This window comes from Narcine bancroftii, chromosome 3 (genome assembly GCF_036971445.1).
Source record: "Narcine bancroftii isolate sNarBan1 chromosome 3, sNarBan1.hap1, whole genome shotgun sequence".
Lineage (NCBI taxonomy): Eukaryota > Metazoa > Chordata > Chondrichthyes > Torpediniformes > Narcinidae > Narcine > Narcine bancroftii.
Genome location: NC_091471.1, coordinates 7,480,914 through 7,502,658, shown reverse-complemented (window position 1 = coordinate 7,502,658; position 21,745 = coordinate 7,480,914). Strand labels below are relative to the sequence as shown.

Sequence of the window (21,745 nt, the reverse complement as noted above, 5' to 3'; positions counted from 1 at the left end):
CAACACAGGGTAGATACAGGGTGAATATCCTTCTGTACTGTCCTGTCACACACTCCCAGGGCAGGGTCAACACAGGTAGATACAGGGTGAATATCCTTCTGCACTGTCCTGTCACACTCTCCCAGGGCAGGGTCAACACAGGTAGATACAGGGTGAATATCCTTCTGCACTGTCCTATTACACACTCCCAGGGCAGGGTCAACACAGGGGAGATACAGGGTGAATATCCTTCTGTACTGTCCTGTCACACACTCCCAGGGCAGGGTCAACACAGGTAGATACAGGGTGAATATCCTACTGCACTGTCCTGTCACACACTCCCAGGGCAGGGTCAACACAGGTAGATACAGGGTGAATATCCTTCTGCACTGTCCTGTCACACACTCCCAGGGCAGGGTCAACACAGGGTAGATACAGGGTGAATATCCTTCCACACTGTCCTGTCACACACTCCCAGGGCAGGGTCAACACAGGGGAGATACAGGGTGAATATCCTTCTGTACTGTCCTGTCACACACTCCCAGGGCAGGGTCAACACAGGTAGATACAGGGTGAATATCCTACTGCACTGTCCTGTCACACACTCCCAGGGCAGGGTCAACACAGGTAGATACAGGGTGAATATCCTTCTGCACTGTCCTGTCACACACTCCCAGGGCAGGGTCAACACAGGGTAGATACAGGGTGAATATCCTTCCACACTGTCCTGTCACACACTCCCAGGGCAGGGTCAACACAGGGTAGATACAGGGTGAATATCCTTCTACACTGTCCTGTCACACAATCCCAGGGCAGGGTCAACACAGGGTAGATACAGGGTGAATATCCTTCTGCACTGTCCTGTCACACACTCCCAGGGCAGGGTCAACACAGGGTAGATACAGGGTGAATATCCTTCTGCACTGTCCTGTCACACACTCCCAGGTCAGGGTCAACACAGGGTAGATACAGGGTGAATATCCTTCTGTACTGTCCTGTCACACACTCCCAGGGTAGGGTCAACACAGGTAGATACAGGGTGAATATCCTTCTACACTGTCCTGTCACACACTCCCAGGACAGGGTCAACACAGGTAGATACAGGGTGAATATCCTTCTACACTGTCCTGTCACACACTCCCAGGGCAGGGTCAACACAGGGTAGATACAGGGTGAATATCCTTCTGCACTGTCCTGTCACACACTCCCAGGGCAGGGTCAACACAGGGTAGATACAGGGTGAATATCCTTCTGCACTGTCCTGTCACACACTCCCAGGGCAGGGTCAACACAGGTAGATACAGGGTGAATATCCTTCTACACTGTCCTGTCACACACTCGCAGGACAGGGTCAACACAGGGTAGATACAGGGTGAATATCCTTCTGCACTGTCCTGTCACAGACTCCCAGGGTAGGGTCAACACAGGTAGATACAGGGTGAATATCCTTCTGCACTGTCCTGTCACACACTCTTAGGGCAGGGTCAACACAGGTAGATACAGGGTGAATATCCTTCTGTACTGTCCTGTAACACACTCCCAGGGTAGGGTCAACACAGGTAGATACAGGGTGAATATCCTTCTGCACTGTCCTGTCACACACTCCCAGGGCAGGGTCAACACAGGTAGATACAGGGTGATATCCTTCTGCACTGTCCTGTCACACACTCCCAGGGCAGGGTCAACACAGGTAGATACAGGGTGAATATCCTTCTGCACTCTCCTGTCACACACTCCCAGGGCAGGGTCAACACAGGTAGATACAGGGTGAATATCCTTCTGCACTGTCCTGTCACACACTCCCAGGGCAGGGTCAACACAGGTAGATACAGGGTGAATATCCTTCTGCACTGTCCTGTCACACACTCCCAGGGCAGGGTCAACACAGGTAGATACAGGGTGAATATCCTTCTGCACTGTTCTGTCACACACTCCCAGGGCAGGGTCAACACAGGTAGATACAGGGTGAATATCCTTCTGCACTGTCCTGTCACACACTCCCAGGGCAGGGTCAACACAGGTAGATACTGGGTGAATATCCTTCTGCACTGTCCTGTCACACACTCCCAGGGCTGGGTCAACACAGGGTAGATACAGGGTGAATATCCTTCTGCACTGTCCTGTCACACACTCCCAGGGCAGGGTGAACACAGGTAGATACAGGGTGAATATCCTTCTGCACTGTCCTGTCACACACTCCCAGGGTAGGGTCAACACAGGTAGATACAGGGTGAATATCCTTCTGCACTGTCCTGTCACACACTCCCAGGGCAGGGTCAACACAGGGTAGATACAGGGTGAATATCCTTCTGCACTGTCCTGTCACACACTCCCAGGGCAGGGTCAACACAGGGTAGATATAGGGTGAAGGTTCCTCTGCATTGTCCTGTCACACACTCTCCCATCACATGTGGTGCCCACAGATATGACCGATTTTGGGACTCAAGTGTGTTCTGGACAACAATAACCATGTCATAATTTGAACCTGTAAATAGTGTGTATGTTGAAGTACTGCAATGCGTACATTATTAATGTGATTTCTTGTAATCACTGAATAAACCACCTTTGGTAAAGGACAGCAGAAGTAAACTTCCTTTGCCCCGTGCCAATTCAAGGCCCTTACACAATGTTCCATTAAATGTGGTCAACACAGCAGGATGAGAGTTTATCTGTCATCAGTTGGGGGCCATCATTGAAATTGAGGGGTTGGCTTGTCAATCTTCTCCCCTCATTCCCCTTGAGCCCTGTGTTTATCTAAATACCTTATCCTTCTGCTCGTAGGGCCTGATGGTGTATGTCTTCACTGTGGGGAATATTGGAGGAGGTTGGTTAAAGAGCTCACTGCTACTTGTGACAGGAAGCATCATCTGCAAGAAGAAGAAGAAAAATAATGAGCAGAGCCAAAATTAAGGACATAAGTCTAAAAACATAGAACATTACAGCACAGTACAGGCCCTGATGTTGTTCCAACCTATATAAACCTACTCAACTAGCTAAACCTTCCTGACCTCACACCCATAACCCTCTATTTTTCTTGCATCCATGTGCCTTTTAAATGTCCTTATTGTACTGGCCTCCACTGCCACCCCTGGCCATGCATTCCAGGAGTGAAACAGGAAAAGTGAATTTGATGAGGGTGATCCCAGAATAGAACTGAGATAGGCTAGCCATTAGCACAACGGGCAGGCAAGGGGCAGACTAAATTTAGTGCAGGGAAGAATGAGTTGATGCCTTTTGGAAGAAGGGATGAGACGATACAATGGTGCTTTTATAAAGAGTGAAAAGAGCAGAGGGAGCTGAGGATTCACATGCATTTATTACTGAAGGTGGCAGGACATATAACGAGAGAGGAGTTAGCAAATTATTGGGACCCATGGCTTGTAAGTGTAGTAAAGGTCCAATAATCTGGCACCATTTAGATATCCAGCCCGTTACAGGCCATTTCGGCCCATGAGCCCAATTTACACCCCATTAACCTACACCCCTGGTACATTTCGAATGGTGGGACAAAACCGGAGTCCCCGGGGAAAACCCAAACAGACATGGGGAGTATGTACTGACTCCTTACAGACAACGCGGGATTCAAAACCCAGTCCTGATCGTTGGCGCTGTAAAGGCATTGTGCTAACTGCTATGCCAACCATGGTACCTCGACCTCTTTCACTACTGCATATTACAGCTTTCCAAGAAGTTAGTGAGACGATATTTCTAGTTGTACAATTATTGGGAGGTTCTCAATAAACTGGAAAGGGTGCAAAAGAGATTCATGAGGATGTTACTAGCACTGGAGGGGTTAAGTTTTCAGGATTAGCTGCATCCTTACTCCCTGGTTGAGGAGAATATTGGTAGAGATGTTAACTGACAGCATGAAGACTAACAATGAGTTGACATTTTGGAAAAGATATGGGACTATGAGTTATTTTCACTCAGTGAGTGCTGATCACTTGGAACTCACTGTCAAGAGGAGACAATCAATGAAATTAATCAATCAGTGAAAGGCTTTATTTGTGAGCTATCCAGGCAAATCAATTTATACTTAAATACAACAGGTTATGCAATATAAAAGTGCAAAATTAATGGCTGATCATATCAAGATACAGAGAAAAGCGTTGTACTTTGTGTTATCCATACAAGTCATCCTTGCTTAGGTACAGCAAGTAGTGCTATAATAAAGCAAAAGTGAAGGGTGCAGAGTATAGATAAAAATACAGTTAAAACAATGCAAAGGCATCATTGTTTACCAATGAGGGGATCATTTAAGAGCCTGATAACAGCAGAAATGAAACAAAAGGAAGCTTGGTTGGCACTTGAAAGCACACAGAGAGGTATCGAGACTGACCGCATTGGTCCATGAAGAGCTGACAGACTAAATGGGCTGAACGGCTTTCTCCTGGACACAACAAAGTTACTCTTCCCTCAATCGGAATACAAAATGTAAAAAAATATTTTTTTTTTAAATTAGACATGCCCTTCTGGCTCACCAGGTGATACTGCCTAAACTCCCCAAATAACCTACAACCCCTGTACATTTTGAAGGGTGGGAAGAAACCAGAACACCCAGAGGAAACCCACGCCTACACGAGGAGAACGTACAAACACCTTACAGGCAGTGCTGGATTCAAACCCAGGTCGCTGGTGCAGTAATAGCGTTGCAATATCCACCGCGCTAACATGCCACTCAATGATTGTTTAGAGAAACAATGAAAAAAATTCTCCTTGACAAATCCTTAGAGCTGAACAAAATTATATACCATAAGCAATAGGTCCAGGTGAACAAGGGAGAAGGAAGTAATCTGTGTTAACGTGGTGAGTAGTTTACCTGAAACTCTCCCACAAGCCCTCCTCTGTAAATCCAGGGGTCCCCTTCCGTTCCCAAGACAACAGGAGCACTGGTGGTTCGACACCCTGGAACAACCACAGTTAACAAAATTGATTAACTTCTGCAGCCCTTACTGAAAAGAAACTTGTGACAAATTATTTTGGAAAAGCCAAACAATGCAGACATTATAAACGTGATATACAAACAGAAAATGCAACATCAAATTCCAGCAGGCCAGTAAGCTTCTGCAGAGAGAGAAAAACATGCTTAATAAAGTTAAAGAAGAAAGTCTGTAGACGCTCGGGTCGAGGGCAATACACAAAGGCACTGGAGAAACTCAGCAGTTCATGCAGCATCCACAGGAAGTAAAGGGGAACCATCACCCAGGTCCAAAACATTGATTACCCTTTGTTAGATGGAAATTGTTAGATGCAGAGAGAAAAAGGGGAGAGGGAACAAAAGGTCGATTAACAAAGTTTAAGATTCAAGATTCAATTTACGGTCATGCAATATGACAGAAAAATATTACACAAAATTTGTTTTCATCTGCCATGAGGCAGACAGATTCACCATTGGGAGGAATTGCCTGAAGCGCCTCTTACATCAGAGAAAGAGAAGCAAATGAAAGTCCCCTCAGAGTCACCGAGTATCCGTGGATTCAGCTCCTGTGTTCCCGCAGGCACCAAATCCAGTCCAAACCATCGGCAGCCCGAGCTCCAGATTCCAACCTCCGACACGATCAGGAGCCCTTGGCAACCTCTAGCATCCCGGTTCCAAAACCTAGTACAGATTGTACCTCTCTCATCCGGCGTTCTGAGATCTGGCAACTCCCATGGTCTGCCACATTTTGAATCTGCCAACGAAAGTACCAACACCTCACAGACAGCGTGGGACTTGAACCCTGCTAATGGCGGCAGATTCAACCTTTAGAGTGCCAGCAATCGGGATCAGGGTTCGAGTCCCACGCAGTCTGTAAGGAGTTTGTACTAACGCCTTGATCGCTGGTGCTGTAAAGGTGTTGCACTATCCGCTACACTAACCGTGCTGCCCCACAGTATTATTTCCTGTTTTAAGCTTTGTTCTACCTTTGATATGTTTACATATGCATTTCCCTTAGGGGTCAATTTCTGTTTTCTGGCATTTTCTGTGGTCCGACAACATCACCGGATTAAAGAGGTCCAACCTGTACCCCTTCAGCCAGTCTCCAGCAGACCACAGCCTGATGTGAATCCCTCGACCACGCTTGCCAGCTGTCCTCACCTCGAGTTGCTGCCTGTTTGTTCTTCATCCTCAAACCCTTTCACTGGTCCACCACTGTTGTCACTGTACCATGGGACATCTCCTCTGCTTCTCCTTCTCAAACTAGGGGGAGGGGGTGGTCTCCTCATTTTCTGGAACCCTGCGCCAGATCTCCGCTTCCCCGGTCTGTAGCCCCCTCATGGCTGCTGCCGATCATAGGTGCTGCCATCTTTGGCGCAGTCCTCGCAGTTGCAGTATTTTTAAATAAAACCACTGTCAGCTCCATTTACAGGCCAACTTAAGCCTGAACGGAACTGACCCTGCGGGAGCACTGTGACTCCATTCCCTGCTCTCCCCAGATCTGCACCAGCAGCAGCGCTGCTGTTACAATTTAAGATGTTAGGGAGAAATAATAGGGTAGATGGAGAGAAATGAAACAGTGGCAGACAGCTGGTGACTTAAGGTCAAAGGACTCCCACCAGGCTGCGGGCTGCTGGAGACTAGCTCATGAGAACCAGGTTTTGGAACTGGGATTCAAGAGGATGCTGAGGGCAAGGAGGGCTCCTAAAGGGACCTGAGCCTTAAAGGCTTCCTCATCGTGTTGCAGGTATGGATCTGGGCTTGAATTGTCGATGGTCTGTGCGGCTGCAGAGGCTGCAGGAGTGCTTGGAGGTGAATCCATGAACACTGGGTGACTCTGAGGGGGCTCATTTTTGCTTCTCTTTCTCCGACTACAAGGGGCACCGGGCAATGCTAATGCTAATGGCAAATTTTTGCCTTATGGCAGATGAAAGGCAATTTTGTGTAATGTTATACTGGTGCTCCTTGACTAATGATGGTCAACTTACGATTTTTTGAGGTTACAATGGTTAAATGCATACTTTCAATTTCAAATTCTGATCTGTTCCCACGCTTGCGACATGCGTTATGCTACTCTCTCATCCAGCAATTTATTTTAGTTCAATGCTTCAGACATTCTTCATGCCCAGTGTGATTTCAGTTGTGTACATTAATAGTTTTTTCCAGTGTGGAATAAAGGTATTCAAAATGTAATTATAAAAAAAATGCTAGGCCTGGTATTCTTTTGCGACTTGCGATTTTTTTTGACTTGATGGGTTTTCCAGAATGTCGCCCCATTGTAAGTTGAGGAGCATCTGTATTTCTGTTTTATTACATGACGATAAATAGTATCTGATCTAATTAAGTCAAGAGGTTTGCAGGAGTTAAGCAGAACGAAGTTCGGGAATCTTTCCAGGGCGTTGGAATTTGGAAGGGATTTTCACAAATTGCCCCAAAATAGTTCTGTAAGGCAGAGGAGTCAAAAGAACGTAATTAAGTTGGGACCACAGGCGGATGTGATGGTTACACAGAGTCGAGAATGTCTTCCCCTCCTGTGGTCTTGGTGCAGGTGAACTGGATCGCACACACAGGTTTCAGTGTCTTTACAGTGAATGCTGAGGCAGGGGATCTCCCTGAAACATCCACATTCCGATTCCCACCAAGTTTCACAACACAGACACGGGCCTTTCAGGCCCACAATTCTATGCTGACCAAACTGTCACACAATCACAAGATACAAGAATAGAAGAGGCTGATCGGCCTGCTGGGTCTGCTCTGCTATTCAATCATGAGCTGATCATTATCACTCAGCCCCACTCCTCAGCATTCTCCTCATAACCCTTGATGCCCTGACTAATCAAATACCTATGAAGCTCAACGACCTCGCTTTCACTACTGCCTATGGCAACAAGTTCCACAGACCTATCTACCTAAGCTCACCCTGTAGACCCACATTTGGCCCATATCCTTCTAAACTCGGGGTGGCCAAACCTTTATTTTTTAAAACTCACATTCTGAATGCCATAAGTGCTCTGTGATTGGTAAGGGATTACTTCAGGTGGCATGTGAGTGGGAAAGGAAGGTTGAGAACCACTGCTCTAGACCCAATTATTGCTGAAATTATTACTGTATTTCCTATCAAAAGCTGTCCACTTAACTCCTTATTTCTCACTGTTCGGAGGACAAAATGGCCCTTCCGGCTCAAACAACCCTGATTTCCTTTGGGGAGTTGAAACTCAGTCATGGGGGGGGGGACTCTCCTTTCCTCCAGCTCCATGCCCTCCTCTGTTTCACACTCATTTTTTCTTTCCCTTTCCCTCCATCTCCTTTCCTCCAGCTCTGCATTCACAGAGCCATCCCCCAACCTTGATCAATTCTCAGTTTTTTTCTCCTGCCCTCCTATCTATGTTCACCTATGACCTCTTGCCTATTGACCTGAGCTTCTCCCCCTGTCCCCTTCGTCCCTCCCCCCACCTTTTTACTCAGACACCTGCCTGCTTTTATTGACGAAGGGCTCAGGCCTTATATCTCTTCGTCATCCTGTTGGTGCTGCAGGATCTGCTGAGTTTCTCCAGCACTTTTGTGCATTAACTGCAATCGCAGTGTCCTGTAGACTTTCTTGTTTTACTCAGGAATGGCTCCAAACTTCCAAATGGGCTGTTCCATTGAGTTTCCATCCATGTGGCTGTCTAAGAGTCTCTTCAAAGCCCCTAGTGTTTCAGCCTCCACCACCACCCCTGGCAAGGCATTCCACTCTGTGTAAAAGTTACTCTTGACATCTACCCTCAACTTTGCTCCCTTCACTTGGCAGAGATTTCCCCTGCTGTTGTCTCTTCCTCCCCTGGAAACAAGGCATTGGCGGTCTGCCTGATCTATGCCTCTCACGATCTTGTAGATGTAAGATCTTGTAGATCTTGTAATTCCAAGATGTTTGCTGGTTCTGATAGTTCAGTATTTTAACTTCCCACAGGCAGTGAGAATGCTGAAAGACCAAAGGAACCGCTCACACTAACCATCCAAGGCGCTCATATTTATTTAGTTATTTGTATAGATGGAATACTTGTCCTGTGTGTGTATTTTCCGTCTGTATGTTTGTAATGTCTGGTTGCGTGTCTGCGGTTTTGCACCAAGGACCAGAGAACGTTGTTTCGTCAGGTTGCATTTGTACAATCAGGTGACAACAAATGACTTGACTTGAACTTCTCTTTCGACATGGTTATGTGTTTCCCAACCTTGGTAAAAGCATATTTAAGATAAAATGGCATGGTGTTTGCTAGCCTTGGCTGCTCAGCCTTCATTATCAAATCATAGCCCTGGATTCTAGGAATTCCTGGTAGCTTAAGACAGGGCTGCTATTGGTGGAGCAATGGAATCAGAATTGGATGAGCACAGAACAAACGTTGAACTGGAGGAGGGGGTGAACCAATGCAGGGCTGCACAAATGAGTGTAAGAAATGATCTCTCTAGCCATTAGCTCCTGGGTGCCAATGTGCACAGAGTAAATGATGATTGGGACCTGGTGTGAGCGTGGACATAGTCAGCGTAAGCTGAATGACTTCAAGTTTCTATTGCATGGAATGCCAGCGAGGATGAAGGTGACCCAACGTCAGTCGGCATCAGAAAATGGGCATTACTCAGTGACAGGTTCTCAACTTTTGAGAATATTTTAAATTTAGACATATAGCACTTCTGGCCCATGAGCCTGTGCCACCCAATCGCACCCAAATGACCTACAAACCCTGAATGCTTTGAAGGGTGGGAGGAGACCAGAGCAGCTAGAGGAACCCCATGAAGACACGGAGAGAATGTACAAACTCCTTACAGACAGTGCCAGAGAATAGCATTGCACTAACCACGTTAACCATGCTGCCCCAAAGGTCTCTTCGAGTTCAGGAGCCAGCACCATTGCATCATCCAGTTCCTGGTTTATGATCGTAACCTTGAGCCACCCTTTATTACAATAGTCACAGGCTGCTCCAGCTCACAACAGGAATGTCTGCACTGTGGTAACACCACTTTTCTTTTTTCCTCTTGCACTGAGGTAACTGTGAAGATCTATTAATTCTCTATTTTTGTATTTATTATCCATGTTTAATTTAGATTTTAAATTTAGATATACTGCACAGGAATAGGCCCTTTCAGTCCACAAGCCCGAGCCACCGAATTACACCCAAATGACCTACAACCCCTGTACGTTTTGAATGGTGGGAAGAAACCGGAGCACCTGGAAGAAACCCATGCAGACACGGGGAGAACGCACAAAAAGAATTTAGGTGCCTCTGTACTTTGTACAATGTGTATGACAATAAACTCATTCTCCTTATCCACGTGATTAAAACACTACTACTCACACTGGAAGCAGTTCATCCAGGAATTAAAGGAGTAAGTGTTCTTCTCAATTCGGCCATCTGAGGAGATGGAATTAATGATCAACAAGAGTTTGTAATGACCAGCAGAATTATCAATAGTGTATTTCCAAATAATGACTAAAGGTTTCCCCAACAACAGACCCCATCAAATCCAAAGATCTATCTCTCTATTTTCCTCAACACTATCTGTACAGGTCTGATCTGCCCATGAATATGACCTGTCCATGGAGACACTGGAATGAGTGACCATCTTGATGGACGAGTCCTAAGTAAGTACACGGCCAAAGAGTGTTGGGTTGATCATTGATGAACTCTGCTTGAGACAATTGTAGCTTGCTGACCATCATTCCACAGATGTAGAACAAAACAACATAGAAATAGGAGCAGGGCAGGTTATCTGGCCTGTGAGCCTGCTTCACAACTCAACTCAGGACACGCTCTATTCTTGCTTCTGCCATCAAGAAAGAGGTATAGGTCCCACAAAACTCACACCACTATTCAGGAAAAGCTGCTACCCCTCCACTATCAGACTCCCAAACAACAAATTCAATTAGAGACATTTAAGGATTCTTACTTTGCACGTTATTTATTACTGAATACTAATTCTGCATTTGCAGAGTTTATTTACGTTTCTCTCTTTTGTACGCATTTTTTTTCTTGAGTAGTTTACACCACCGATTAGAAATTCTGACTGGCCTGCAGAAAAAAAAATCTCAGGGTTTTAAAATGATGTCACTTGTGTACACTGACGATAAATTTGAACTTGATCTTAATAAGTTCATGGCTGATCTGGATGTAGATTCAGCTCCACTTAGCCACCTGTTTCCCACAACCCTTTTAATTCCCCGATTCTTAAAAAATTTCGATCTGCATCCATTGTTACCTTGAGCAGAGAATTCCACAGATCAGTACTCTTTGGGAGAAGCAGTTCCTCCTCATCTCTGTCTTGTATATACTTTCCAAATCTTGAGCTATGACCATTAGTTCTTCTGGAAACAACCTTCCCACTTCCATCTTTTTTCTTTTCCTTTCATGTTTTAATATGTTTCTAATAGATCTCCCCTCATCTTCAGTGAGTATTGTCCTGGATTACTCAATCTCTCCTCATAAATTAATCCCATCATTTCTGGAATCAACCTCCATCTCCTCGATGGAGATGAACTGAAACAGCATATTTGAGGCTGATACTACATTTACTCTCAATTGAGAAACTCAAAGGCTTTTGTGAGGTTAAGAAAGATAATTCCCATTTAAGTGGGGGGATTTCCAGGACTCGTCAAACTACTCATAGAACACTGGGAGACCACATGCTCTCAGCATTAGGCAGGTGGAGTTATGTGAGAGTCTTTGGAAGAGGTCCAAGAAAGATCACAGCCAGACAAGAGCTCTCAGACAGAGATCTTGGGGGAGGTACTGCTGGCAGACGGAAGGGTTCAGACCATGGGACAATCCAGGAGAGAGCCTGGATGGGTGGCAGACCCAGACAATGTGGCTCCAGGACCTGGGAGAAGCTTCCTTAACTAGGTTCAGGTTGTGTAACTGTGGGATCTGACTTTTTTGACTGCAGATCTTTTTGAATGATAGACATGGAGGTCAGTGCAGCTCTGAAGCTGGCCAACACCTCCCAGTGGCCAATGCCAACTCATCTTTCACTCGACTGGAGCCTAACCCTCATAGTGAGAAATAAATGGAGCCTCTCACTCACCCAGCCACATAACAAAAGCTTTGACGACAAGGAGCGTGTTCCTGATGTCCCAGAGATAAGGGTACAGGTCGTAGACGATCGCCCTGTTGGAACTTCTCATGAACTGCCAGTAGAGTTGGACAATCCCATCGCACCAACGCTGGAATGCTTGTGCACGTGTTCTCCACTGTTCTGCCTGGAGGAGGAAGTCAGGACAGTGGGGAGCATATCACAGGGCAACATTCACACATCAATGACTGCATCACCAACTCTTCCATCCAATCCTCTTTCTTGATCATCTCACTCCTCCTCTTCATTCCCCCTCAACCAACAATACACCCTATCAACATCTGATATTCAATAATCAACCCTCTCTCTGACAATTAACCGACCCTACCCCCTTTCTCAAAGAATTAACATATTATTTTCCCCACTCCTTTGCTCCAGTTCATCCACGCCAACCAAGAGGGCCACCTAAGCTAATCCTAACCTTTGGTCCATAACCCTCTAAGCACCACGAGGGAGGAGATGTTGGCAACCTTGAGTGCACCTGAGCTCAGTTCTTGTGGGAAGCTAAGGAAGGAATTGTGGAAGCATTTGCAGAGATGTTTGCCTTAGTTTTGATCATGGGCGAAGTGGCAGAAGACTGAAGTTGCCTATCATAATCCCCCAATTTTTTTCAGGAAGCAAACCTTTTGTGACAAGTGTCATCTACCTGTTGTTAATTACCTGTACTGGTTCTGAGATACTGGAGAATGAGTGTAGATGGAGATTTAATTTTATGCTGTTGAGAAACCCTGATTTTATTAAGTTTCTGAGGGATCATATACAGTTGTTTATGAAAATAAATGTTGACTTGGTTGGTTGTAAATTTGTTTTATGAGATGCTTTGAAAGCTTATTTGAGGGGACAGATTATTAGTTATACAGCTAAAATTTAAAAAAAAAACATTTGGCTGAGACTAATAAATTAGAGAAAGACAGAGATTTTGGAAAAAGATCTACAGCGGGATTCTATGGAAGCTAAAAAAGTCTGTTTAATTAATTTGAAATTGCGGTATAAATCATTTGAGAACTTATTGCAGAGGACTAAACAGTGTTATTATGAGTTGGGTGAAAAATCCCATAAAGTATTAGCATGGCAATTAAAGACTGAACAGGCTTCTAGGACAAAAAATGCGATTAGATGTAACTTGCTAATTACTTATAAACCTCAGGAAATTAATGATGAAATTTGTTTAAGTGAAACTGTATACTTCTGAAGTATTGGAAGATAACATTAAAATTGATACCTTTTTGGCTTTACCATCTTTGAGGGATACAGATATTAAGCACTTAGATGCTTTTTTACTGTTACAGAGGTGAGGGATGCATTGCGATCAATTCCTGGTGGGCATACACTACGGTTGCCTAGGTGGTCTAAATTTGAAAGTTTACTTACAAAGGGGGTAAGAGAGGATTTATATCTGAGATGTATGCTTTATTACAGAATGTGATGCCTAAGCCAGAAATTCATAAATCTAAATTAAAATGGGAAAAAGATTTATCTATAACTATTTCTCAAGATGATTGGATGGCTATATGTGAGGATAGAATGACTAAAATTGTAAATTTCAGGTATAGATTGGTTCATTATAACTTTATTCATCAGTTATGTTCAACTCCTGAGAAGTTAAGGAAATATAAGTTTATTTCTTCTGATTTATGTTTTAGATGCCATAAGCAAGTTGGCTCTTTCTTGCATTCTACTTGGTTATGCGAAACAGTGAGACCTTTTTGGAATAGAATTAAGGAACTTTTAGAAGTTTTATTTAAATTTAAAATTTCACTTGATCTTATGGTATTTTTATTGGGTTATATTAAGAAATTGAGTTTGGAGTTAAAATTAGGTAAATCTCAAATTGCTTTTTTGAGATTGGAATTAGCTGTGGCTAGAAAATGTTCAGCAATTACTTGGAAAAATGAGACTGATTTGAGTATTCAATGGTGGCATTCGGAAATGAGGTCTTGTATCCCATTGGAAAAAATAATGTATAATTTACATAATAACTATCTTTTCTTTGTTACAGTTTGGAGCCTGTATATGAGATATATGGGTTTGCATTTGTAGTAGATTTTTTCCCCACAGTTGTTGGGGTTGCACTAAACCATGGCAATAGTTGATGGTTGTTATGTAAGTTGATCTCCTCTTCCATCCTTTTTCCTTTCTTTCTTTTGGGCTAGATTAGAGGGGGGTTGGGAGGGGTGGGGGGATTATATGGGAAAAATATTATGTATTTACTCGTATTTTGATTGTATGACTTATTTTGATTAATAAATAATTATTTTTTAATAAACTAGTGTCATCTTCCCTATCTCTGCCCCTCATCTACTTCTATCAGGTCAGTCCTCAGTCTACTTTGTTCCAGGGCAAAAAGCCCAGTCTATCCAATCTCCGCATAACTAAAATCCTCCATTCTAGGCAATATCTTGGTGAATCTCCTCTGCACTCTCTCCAGCACAATCACCTTTCCTCTAGCGTGAAGACTAGAAATGCACACAGTGCAGTCTCACCAATATTTCACAAAGGTGCAACATAATGTCCCAACTCTTATATTCTATGCCCCAGCCATATGCCTTCTTCACAACCCATATGCGTGGGTTGCCACTTTCAGGAAAAAATGGATTTGTATATGGACCCAGAGATGAGGAATTATGGAGGAGGAGCATGGAACTTTGCCCATGGAGCAAAGAAGGTAGATAAAATACTCATTTCTTTTTTAAATATAAACGTTTCACCAATTTGCGTGTCATCCTTGCGCAGGGGCCATGCTAATCTTCTCTGTATCTTCCAATTTTAGTATATGTGCTGCCGAAATGAGCATGATATAATATTCATTATGATGAAGGTTTCTGAAGAAATAATTGAGCAGAAGATGTTTCCCGTGACAAAAGTAGGGTATTCAGAGACAGATTTAAGATAATTGGCAAAAGAACCAGAAATACAAGGCAATTATATACTGAATCAATGGGAATTGATTTAAAAAAATTTAATTTAATTTAAAGATACAGCTTAGAAACATAGAAGATAGGAGCAGGAGTAGGTCATTTGGCCCTTCGAGCATGCTCCGCCATTCATCGAGATCATGGCTGATCTTAAAGTTCAGTACCCCATCCCCGCCTTCTCTCTGTAACCCCTAATTCCCTTATACTGAAGAAATAGATCTAATTCCCTCTTAAATAGATTTAATGAACCTGCCTCTACTGCCCTCTGTGGCAATGAATTCCACAGATTCACCACCCTCTGGGTAAAGAAATTCCTCCTCATCTCGGACCTAAATGGTTTGCCTATTATCCTCAAACCATGGCCCCGGGTTCTGGATTTTCCCATCCTTGGAAACATCCCATCTGCATCCATTCTGTCCAGTCCTGCCAGAATGTTATATGTCTCTATGAGATCCCCTCTCAATCTTCTAAACTCCAGGGAGTACAATCCCAATTTGTGCAATCTTTCCTCATAAGTCATTCCTGCCATTCCAGGTATCAGCCTGGTGAATCGCCTCTGCACTCCCTCCATTGCAAGAACATTCTTCCTCAGATAAGGCGACCAAAACTGCACACAATAGTCCAGGTGTGGTCTCACCAAGGCTCTGTACAGCTGCAGTAAGGTATCCTTATTCCTATACTCAAACCCTCTTGATATGAAGGCCAACCTACCATTTGCCTTTTTAACCGCCTGCTGTACCTGCATGCTCGCCTTCAGTGACTGGTGCACAAGAACCCCTAGGTCTCCCAATCTATTGCCATTCAAATAGTAATCTGCCCTCTGGATTGTATTACCAAAGTGGATAACCTCACATTTATCCACATTTTAGTGCATTTGCCATGTATCTGCCCAGTCCCCCAATTTATCCAAATTATACTGGAGCTTCCTGACCCCCTCTTCCGTGCACACAACCCCTCTTAGCTTAGTGTCATCTGCAAATTTGGAGATATTACATCCAATCACCTCATCTAGATCATTAGTGTGAATTGTGAACAGCTGGGGTCCCAGTACAGATCCCTGTGGCACCCCACTGGTCACCGCCTGCCACTCAGAAAATGAGCCGTTTATCCCAACTCTCTGTCTTCTATCTGCCAGCCAGTTCTCAATCCACATCAATACCATGCCCCCAATCCCATGAGCCTTGATTTTGCATGCCAGTCATTTATGTGGGACCTTATCGAAGGCCTTTTGGAAGTCCAGGTACACCACATCCACTGGCTCTCCCCCATCTATTTTACCTGTCACCATCTCAAAGAATTCCAATAGATTTGTCAAGCACGATTTACCTTTTGTAAATGTTGACTGTCCGATCCCTTCTCTGCTACTCATATGCTCTGCTATTACATCCTTAATAATGGATTCCATCATTTTGCCCACTACTGATGTAAGGCCCATTGGCCTATAATTCCCCGCTTTTTCTCTACCCTCCTTTTTAAATAGTGGGGTAACATTAGCTACCCTCCAATCCATGGGTACTGATCCTGAGTCTATCGAGTTCTGGAAAATAATTCTTAAAGCATCTGCTATCTGAATGGCCACTTCCTTAAGTACCCTAGGATGTAGATTATCAGGCCCTTGGGATTTATCTGCCTTCAATCCCATCAATTTCCCCAAGACCATGTCCTTAGAGATACTGATTTCTTTCAGTTCCTCCCTTGCATTAGTCTCTATGTTTCCCAACATCCTTGGGAGGTTATTTGTATCCTCTCTTGTAAAAACAGAACTAAAGTAAGAATTTAATTGGTCTGCCATTTCCTTATTCCCCATTATATATTCCCCTGATTCCGACTGCAAGGGACCTACTCTGGATTTCACCAATCTTTTCCTCTTGACATATCTATAAAAGCTTTTGCAGTTGGTTTTTATGTTTGGCGCAAGCTTACTTTCGTAATTTATTTTTGCCCTCTTGATTAATCCCTTTGTCCTCCTTTGGTGCATCTTGAACTGTTCCCAGTCTTCAGATTTGGTACTTTCTTTGGTCAATTGATATGCTCTCTCTTTGGACCTAATGCTGTCTCTAATTTCCCTTGTTATCCACAGTTGAGTCACCTTTTTTGGTTTATTTTTATGCCAAACCGGAATAAACGATTTCTGCAATTTCTCCATTAGATCTGTGAATGCTTTCCATTGTCTATCCACAGTCAACTCCCCCATAAACACCACCCAATCAATCTTACTCAACCCCCGTCTCATACCATCATAATTCCCTTTATTTAAATTCAGGACCTTAGTCTCGGTTTTAATTTCTTCACTCTCCATGTCGAGTGAGAATTCGATCATATTGTGATCGCTCCTACCCAAAGGGCCTCGTACCACAAGATTGCTGATTAGCCCCTTATCATTGCATAATACCCAGTCTAAAATGGCCTGCTCCCGAGTTGGTTCCTCGACATATTGGTCTAGATAACCGTCCCGTAAACATTCAAGGAATTCCTCCTCCTCAGTACTTCTACTAATTTTGCTAGTCCATGCTGCTGAAGACCCAACTGCGCCGGGTGGGTCACGTCTCCAAAATGGAGGACCATTGCCTTCCCAAGATCGTGTTCTATGGGGAGCTCTCCACTGGATACCGAGACAGAAGTGCACCAAAGAAGAGGTTCAAGGACTGCTTAAAGAAATCTCTTGGTGCCTGCCACATTGACCACCGCCAGTGGGCTGATCTCGCCTCCAACCGTGCATCTTGGCACCTCACAATTCCGCGGGCAGCAACCTCCTTTGAAGAAGACCGCAGAGCCCACCTCACTGACAAAAGACAAAGGAGGAAAAACCCAACACCCAACCCCAACCAACCAATTTTCCCTTGCAACCGCTGCAACCGTGCCTGCCTGTCCCGCATCGGACTTGTCAGTCACCAATGAGCCTGCAGCAGACGTGGACATACCCCTCCATAAATCTTCGTCCGTGAAGCCAAGCCAAAGAAAGTTCAATCTATATATAAATTAAAGTCTCCCATGATGACAGCTGTTCCCTTATTGGACGCTTCTCTAATTTCTCTTTTTATGCCTTCCCTCACCTCCACATTACTATTTGGAGGCCTATATACCACCCCCACTAACGTTTTCGGCCCCTTGCTATTCCTCAGTTCTACCCATATAGATTCCGCATCTTCCGAGTTAATATCCTTCCTGTCAATCGTGTGGGTCCCTTCTCTTACCATCAATGCTACCCCACCCCTTTTCCTTTCTTGCCGATCCCTCCTAAATATTGTATACCCTGGGATGTTAAGTTCCCAGGCTTGCCCACCTTGCAGCCATGTTTCTGTAATCCCAATCAAATTGTATTTGTTTGTCTCAATTTCCACAGCCAGTTCATATTGGTTTGGTATGTGCCACCCAAATACACCCCATGTGACCAATGAACCTACTAACCCAGTACACCTTTGGAATGTGGAAGAAAACTGAAGCACTCAGAGGAAACCCATGCAGGGGAGTAGGTTCAAACTCCTTAAAGGCAGTGCTGGATTCAAAGCCAGGTCACTGTGCTGTAATAGCGTTGTGCTAACCGCTACATTAACCATGTCACCCAATACATGAGTACATTTCAGAAAAGGTGAGAGAAAGTGAGAGTCTGAGGGAAGAGGTGCTTGAGAAGCTAGAGAGCCCCCTTTCTCGACAGGATCATCTGCTTGCTGTTATTTGTCTTATTCTCCTCCCCACCCCACTCCTCTCATGCGCCTGAACCCACCCCCTTACCTTCTGGCCTTCTGTCTTGGTGTTTGCACTCACGCAGTCGGTGTTGGCTTTGAGCCACTGAAACTCACGCAGCCTGCACGCGGTCTCCTCGCCATGTTCATACGGCAGGTGGAACAGGTCCACCATCAGCCGTAGGTCGTCCTGGCTCAGGATTGGATGTTGGCTGCCCCTTGCGTTGACTGGGCCGTGGCCCCTCTCCTCGGCTGATTGGGATGGCCCGCCCACGACCTTCAGCAGGTTGGGGAATGTGTCAGCCAGCTGGCTGGTCTTTGCCAACCCAGTCTCTCCTCGGCTGGGAGCTTCCTGTGCGCTCTGGGGCCCGGACTCCCTTGCTGTGTGACCTTGATCGACTGTCACTGGGCAATGCCTGACACTGACGTCTGGGCCTTTGTGTAATGGAGTGGTCTCTCCTGCCGCCGGCGACTCTGTCAATGTGTTCCCACAAACCTGCGAGCCCGGCTTTACCTCTGGACTCCTGGTTCCTGGTTCAACCTTCCCATTGAGAGTTCCCTCTTCAGAGGGTTGGAGCACTGGCCCTCCCTTCCTTTCCTCCTTTACAAGCTGTCTGCCTGAGAGAAGAACCAAGTCAAAAAGGTTAACCTCACCATGGTTCTCTCTGGCAGTTCCTCCTCTTACCTCATTGATTCCCTTTATCTCCCACTGCAATGCCTGCCAAATTCTAGTCGGTACCTCTATATATTAATTTAGAAAACTTTCCTGAAACATTTGAAAAAATCCAAGCCATCCAGCCCTTTTACAGTATGAGGGCCCCGGACAATGTGTGGAAAGTAAAAATCTCCTTCTATCGCAGCTGCCTGCTATCTCTCTACAGACTTGCTCCTCCAATTCTCATTGACTATTGGACAGTCTATAATACCATATAACCATCTAACAATTACAACAGAGAAACAGGCCAGTTCGGCCCTTCTAGTCCATGCCGAACACCTTCTCCCACCTAGTCTCACTGACCCGCACCTGGCCCATAACCCTTCATACCTCTCTCGTCCATATACCTATCCAACGTTTCCTATGTATGGAGCCAAAAGAGATGGGAGAGATCTTAAATGTGTTTTTTGCATCAGTATTTATTAAAGAACCTGTCTATGGAAGTGAGACAAACAAGCAGTAAGGTCATGGAATTTATTCAGATTAAAGCGGAGGTGCTTGGTGCCTTAATGAAAATAAGGGTGGATAAATCCCCAGGGCCTGATTAGATATTCCCTCAGATACTGGGGGAGGCGAGTGTAGAAATTGCAAGGGCTCTGGCAAAAATATTTAAAATGTCTTTAGTCATAGGTGAGGATTGGAGTGGAGCTCACGTCGTTCCGTTGTTTAAAAATATGCACCAAAAGTAACCCTGGAAATTATAGGCTGGCGAGCCTGACATCACTGGTAGATAAATTATTGGAAGGTGTTCAAACAGTTCAGATAATCAAGTATTTGGATAACCAAAGACAGATTAGGGATTAGTCAACATGGCTGTGTAAATGGTAGATCATGTTAAACTAATCTTATGGAGTTCTTTCAGGAGGTTACAAGAAAAGATAATGAAGGAAAGGCTGTGGATATTGTCTTTGTGGACTTCAGTAAGGCTTTTGACAAGACCCAACATGGAAGGTTAGTCAAGAAGGTTTAGATGCTCGGTATTCATGGTGAGGTCGCGAACTGCATTCAACATTGGCTGGATGGGAGAAGCCAGAGTGGTGGTGTTGATGTTTCTCAGGTTGGAGGCTTGAGAATCAGGGCTGGGACCATTGTTGTTTGTTATCTATTTCAATGATCTGTAATATAAATATATATATATATATATATATATATATATATATCCAACCTGGCTAGGGACACAACCCTTTAAGGCCCAGACAGTAGGCGTGGCTTAGCTCTCAGCCAATCGCTGTAAGCACAGTCTAGATACTGTAACTATATACACTATGTACATTGGTGATAGATCTGTACTATCACAGTCACCCCTTCTTGGAGAACTGACCCTGGAAAAAAAAAAGAGAATGAAAGGAAAGGGTAGATTCAGGACTGTAGCGGTCAGGGGGTCTGACCATCCGGCGTGACCGCCGGGATTGGGGTCGCCGGAGTGGTGAGGCCAGCGGGCTCGTCGGGTGCGACCACTCCTTCGCTCAATTCCCCAGTCGTATTGTCGGCAGGGTGGCCCGGGTCGTTGGGGTGCTGTTGTTCATTCTGTTGCGGCACGTGGCCTGGGGAATAAAGAGTTGGGGAAGGTTGGGTTGGGGGGTTTGCTGGGTCTACCACATCCTGAGCTAGGTCCCGCACCGAAACAGTGTCCTCCCGCCCGTCTGGGAACTCAACGTAGGCGTAATAGCGGGTTCGCGTGGAGTAGAGTCACTCGGTCGACCAAGGGGCCGTTCTTTGAGTGCCGGATGTGGCGTCGCAAAAGGACGGGGCCAGGGATGGTGAGCCATGCCGGTACAGTGGTTCCTGATTCGGATTTCCTCAGGAAAAGGAACATCCTTTCGTGGGGGGTGGCATTTGTTGCAGTACATAGGAGGGAGTGGATGGAGTGTAAGGCACTAGTGAGAACCTCCTGCCAGTGAGAGGTGGGGAGACCTTTAGACCGGAGAGCCAGTGTAACCGCTCTCAATATGGTGGCATTCTCCCTCTCGACCTGGCCGTTACCGCGTGGGTTATAGCTCGTGGTCCTGCTTGAAGCGATACCACACTCCAGAAGGTACTGTTGCAGCTCTGCGCTCATGAATGAGGACCCCCTATCGCTGTGGATGGAATTGGAGTACCCGAAAATGGCGAAAATACTGTGAAGGGCCTGTATCACTGAGGTGGCAGTGGTGTCTGGCAGGGCACAGCAAACGGGAAGCGGGAGTACTCGTCGATGGCCGTAAGGATGTAGTTATTACAGTTGGTCGATGGTAGGGGCCCCTTAAAGTCTACGCTAAGACGCTCGAAGGGGTGGTGGCTTTGATAACGTTATCCGGATGGAAGAAGTGGGGCTTGCATTCAGCGCACACCAAACAGGCTCGGGTCATGGAGTTAGGTCATAAATTAGATCAGCCATGATCGTATTGAATGGCGGAGCAGGCTTGATGGGCCATTTTTGGCCTCCTCCTGTTCC

The 21,745-nt window shown here is 45.2% G+C and overlaps 1 protein-coding gene and 1 non-coding gene across 7 annotated transcripts in view; both read right to left on the bottom strand.

Moving 5' to 3' along the window:
• Positions 1–21,745, bottom strand: part of LOC138756962 (protein O-GlcNAcase) — a 127,055-nt gene that overhangs the window by 18,742 nt on the left and 86,568 nt on the right. For all 6 annotated transcript variants that reach the window (XM_069923480.1, XM_069923479.1, XM_069923481.1 and 3 more), the window contains 5 exons: positions 18,646–19,214; positions 11,951–12,125; positions 10,228–10,284; positions 4,799–4,884; positions 2,742–2,846 (listed from right to left, as the gene is read on the bottom strand). In XM_069923480.1, coding sequence (XP_069779581.1) covers positions 2,742–2,846; positions 4,799–4,884; positions 10,228–10,284; positions 11,951–12,125; positions 18,646–19,214 — 992 coding nt within the window. The remainder of the gene's footprint in view (positions 1–2,741; positions 2,847–4,798; positions 4,885–10,227; positions 10,285–11,950; positions 12,126–18,645; positions 19,215–21,745) is intronic.
• On the bottom strand, positions 14,687–14,792 carry LOC138759685 (U6 spliceosomal RNA). Its single transcript, XR_011355027.1, has one exon. It is a non-coding gene; the product is annotated as a U6 spliceosomal RNA (small nuclear RNA).